The following is a 2,134-nucleotide window of genomic DNA, read 5'->3' on the forward strand; positions in this document are numbered from 1 at the left end:
TGTATTGTTTTTGAACTCTTGGAATTCCATGTTTTTTAAATTCATAATAATTATAATCTAGTTGTTGTTGTCTATTATATTGCAATTGCTGTTCTGTTTGATGTTGCTTATCATTTTCACAGTTTATTTTTGTTGCCTTGGCTTTTGTTTTTCTTGCATTATTATTATAATATGTTTTTAAGTTTTTATCCTCCGCTTCTGTTTTCTTCATCTTCATCATCATCGACATTTCTGTTTCTATTGTTGCTGGCCTTGATGTCTCATCTTCGACTGACATGTTGGCCATCATTATTGACGTTAAATGTCTATTGATTAATGCAATATATCAGACGCATATTGCACATTGCTAGTGGCAGTGTTCAGTGACATCAACAATCACTGACTTTTTCCAGCAGAATAGGAAATAGCCGACACCGGCTCCCAAAACTACCGCTATGCAAAGCCAAATATTGTAGGTCATGAAAATCAACATCAACAGGAATGATACAGTGACCTGCACTATGTGTAAAAATGTCTGGAAGAAATGATGTAACGAAAACATCGTAGGACTGGATTGGTTTACATGAATTGAAGGGGAAAAATACAAAAAAAAGAAAAATAATATTAATAAAGTAAATTTTGTATTATGCAGAAATTTTTAAGATTAAATTACAATTTTTAATATACATATACAATATTTAATAATATACAATGGATAAAGATTTTTTACTTCGAGGTCAAACGGTAATCGAAAACTTTTCGTCAGCAAATAAAAAATTATCGTTACAGAACAATCAAATCACAATAGAATTATATATTTAGCCGTTCCACGCCATTACACTTTAAATAAACACAAATATAAGTAAATTCTACATCTGTTCTATTACAGTTATTGTTAAGTTCTTGTTCAGTTGAAGTTTAATTGTAGTTCAGTCGAATTCTGTTTAAGTTCTGTTCTAGTTCAGCTTTAGTTCTGTTTAAGTGCAGTTCTAGTTCAGTTCTAGTTCTGTTCTAGTTCAGTTCTAGTTCAGTTCTAGTTCAGTTCTAGTTCAGTTCTAGTTCAGTTCTAGTTCAGTTCTAGTTCAGTTCTAGTTCAGTTCTAGTTTAGTTCTAGTACACTTCTAATTCAGTTCTAGTTCTGATCTAGTTCTGTTCTATTTCTGTTCTAGTTCTGTTTTAGTTCTGTTATAATTCTGTTCTAGTTTTAGTTCTGTTCTAGTTCTGTTCTAGTTCAGTTCTAGTTCTGTTCTAGTTCAGTTCTAGTTCTGTTCTAGTTCTGTTCTAGTTCTGCTCTAGTTCTGTTCTAGTTCTGTTCAAGTTCTGTTCTAGTTCTTTTCTAGTTCTGTTCTAGTTCTGTTCTGTTCTAGTTCTGTTCTAGTTCTGTTCTAGTTCTGTTCTAGTTCTGTTCTAGTTCGGTTCTAGTTCGGTTCTAGTTCTGTTCTAGTTCTGTTCTAGTTCTGTTCTAGTTCTGTTCTAGTTCTAGTTCTGTTCTAGTTCGGTTCTAGTTCTGTTCTAGTTCTGTTCTAGTTCTAGTCCTGTTCTAGTTCTATTCTAGTTCTGTTGTAGTTCCGTTCTAGTTCTATTCTAGTTCAGTTCTAGTTCAGTTCTAGTTCAGTTCTAGTTCAGTTCTAGTTCAGTTCTAGTTCAGTTCAAGTTCAGTTCTAGTTCAGTTCTAGTTCAGTTCTAGTTCAGTTCTAGTTCAGTTCTAGTTCAGTTCTAGTTCAGTTCTAGTTCAGTTCTAGTTCAGTTCTAGTTCAGTTCTAGTTCAGTTCTAGTTCAGTTCTAGTTCAGTTCTAGTTCAGTTCTAGTTCAGTTCTAGTTCAGTTCTAGTTCAGTTCTAGTTCAGTTCTAGTTCAGTTCTAGTTCAGTTCTAGTTCAGTTCTAGTTCACTTCTAGTTCAGTTCTAGTTCAGTTCTAGTTCAGTTCTAGTTCAGTTCTAGTTCTGTTCTAGTTCTGTTCTAGTTCAGTTCTAGTTCAGTTTTAATTCAGTTCTAGTTCTGATCTAGTTCTGTTCTATTTCTGTTCTAGTTCTGTTTTAGTTCTGTTATAATTCTGTTCTAGTTCTGTTCTAGTTCTGTTCTAGTTCTGTTCTAGTTCTGTTCTAGTTCAGTTCTAGTTCTGTTCTAGTTCTGTTCTAGTTCTGTTCTAGTTCTCT

At 33.2% G+C, this 2,134-nt stretch overlaps 1 protein-coding gene across 3 annotated transcripts in view; it reads right to left on the bottom strand.

Moving 5' to 3' along the window:
- Window positions 1–216: 216 nt before the first annotated feature.
- The window catches only part of LOC111688622 (high affinity copper uptake protein 1), a 64,685-nt gene continuing 62,767 nt past the window's right edge, over window positions 217–2,134 (bottom strand). For all 3 annotated transcript variants that reach the window (XM_046946182.1, XM_046946184.1, XM_046946183.1), the window contains one exon: window positions 217–548. In XM_046946182.1, the coding sequence (XP_046802138.1) occupies window positions 347–548 (202 nt within the window). In that variant the 3' untranslated portion in view covers window positions 217–346. The remainder of the gene's footprint in view (window positions 549–2,134) is intronic.

The sequence above is a fragment of the Lucilia cuprina genome, chromosome 3, assembly GCF_022045245.1.
Source record: "Lucilia cuprina isolate Lc7/37 chromosome 3, ASM2204524v1, whole genome shotgun sequence".
Taxonomy (NCBI): Eukaryota; Metazoa; Arthropoda; class Insecta; order Diptera; family Calliphoridae; genus Lucilia; species Lucilia cuprina.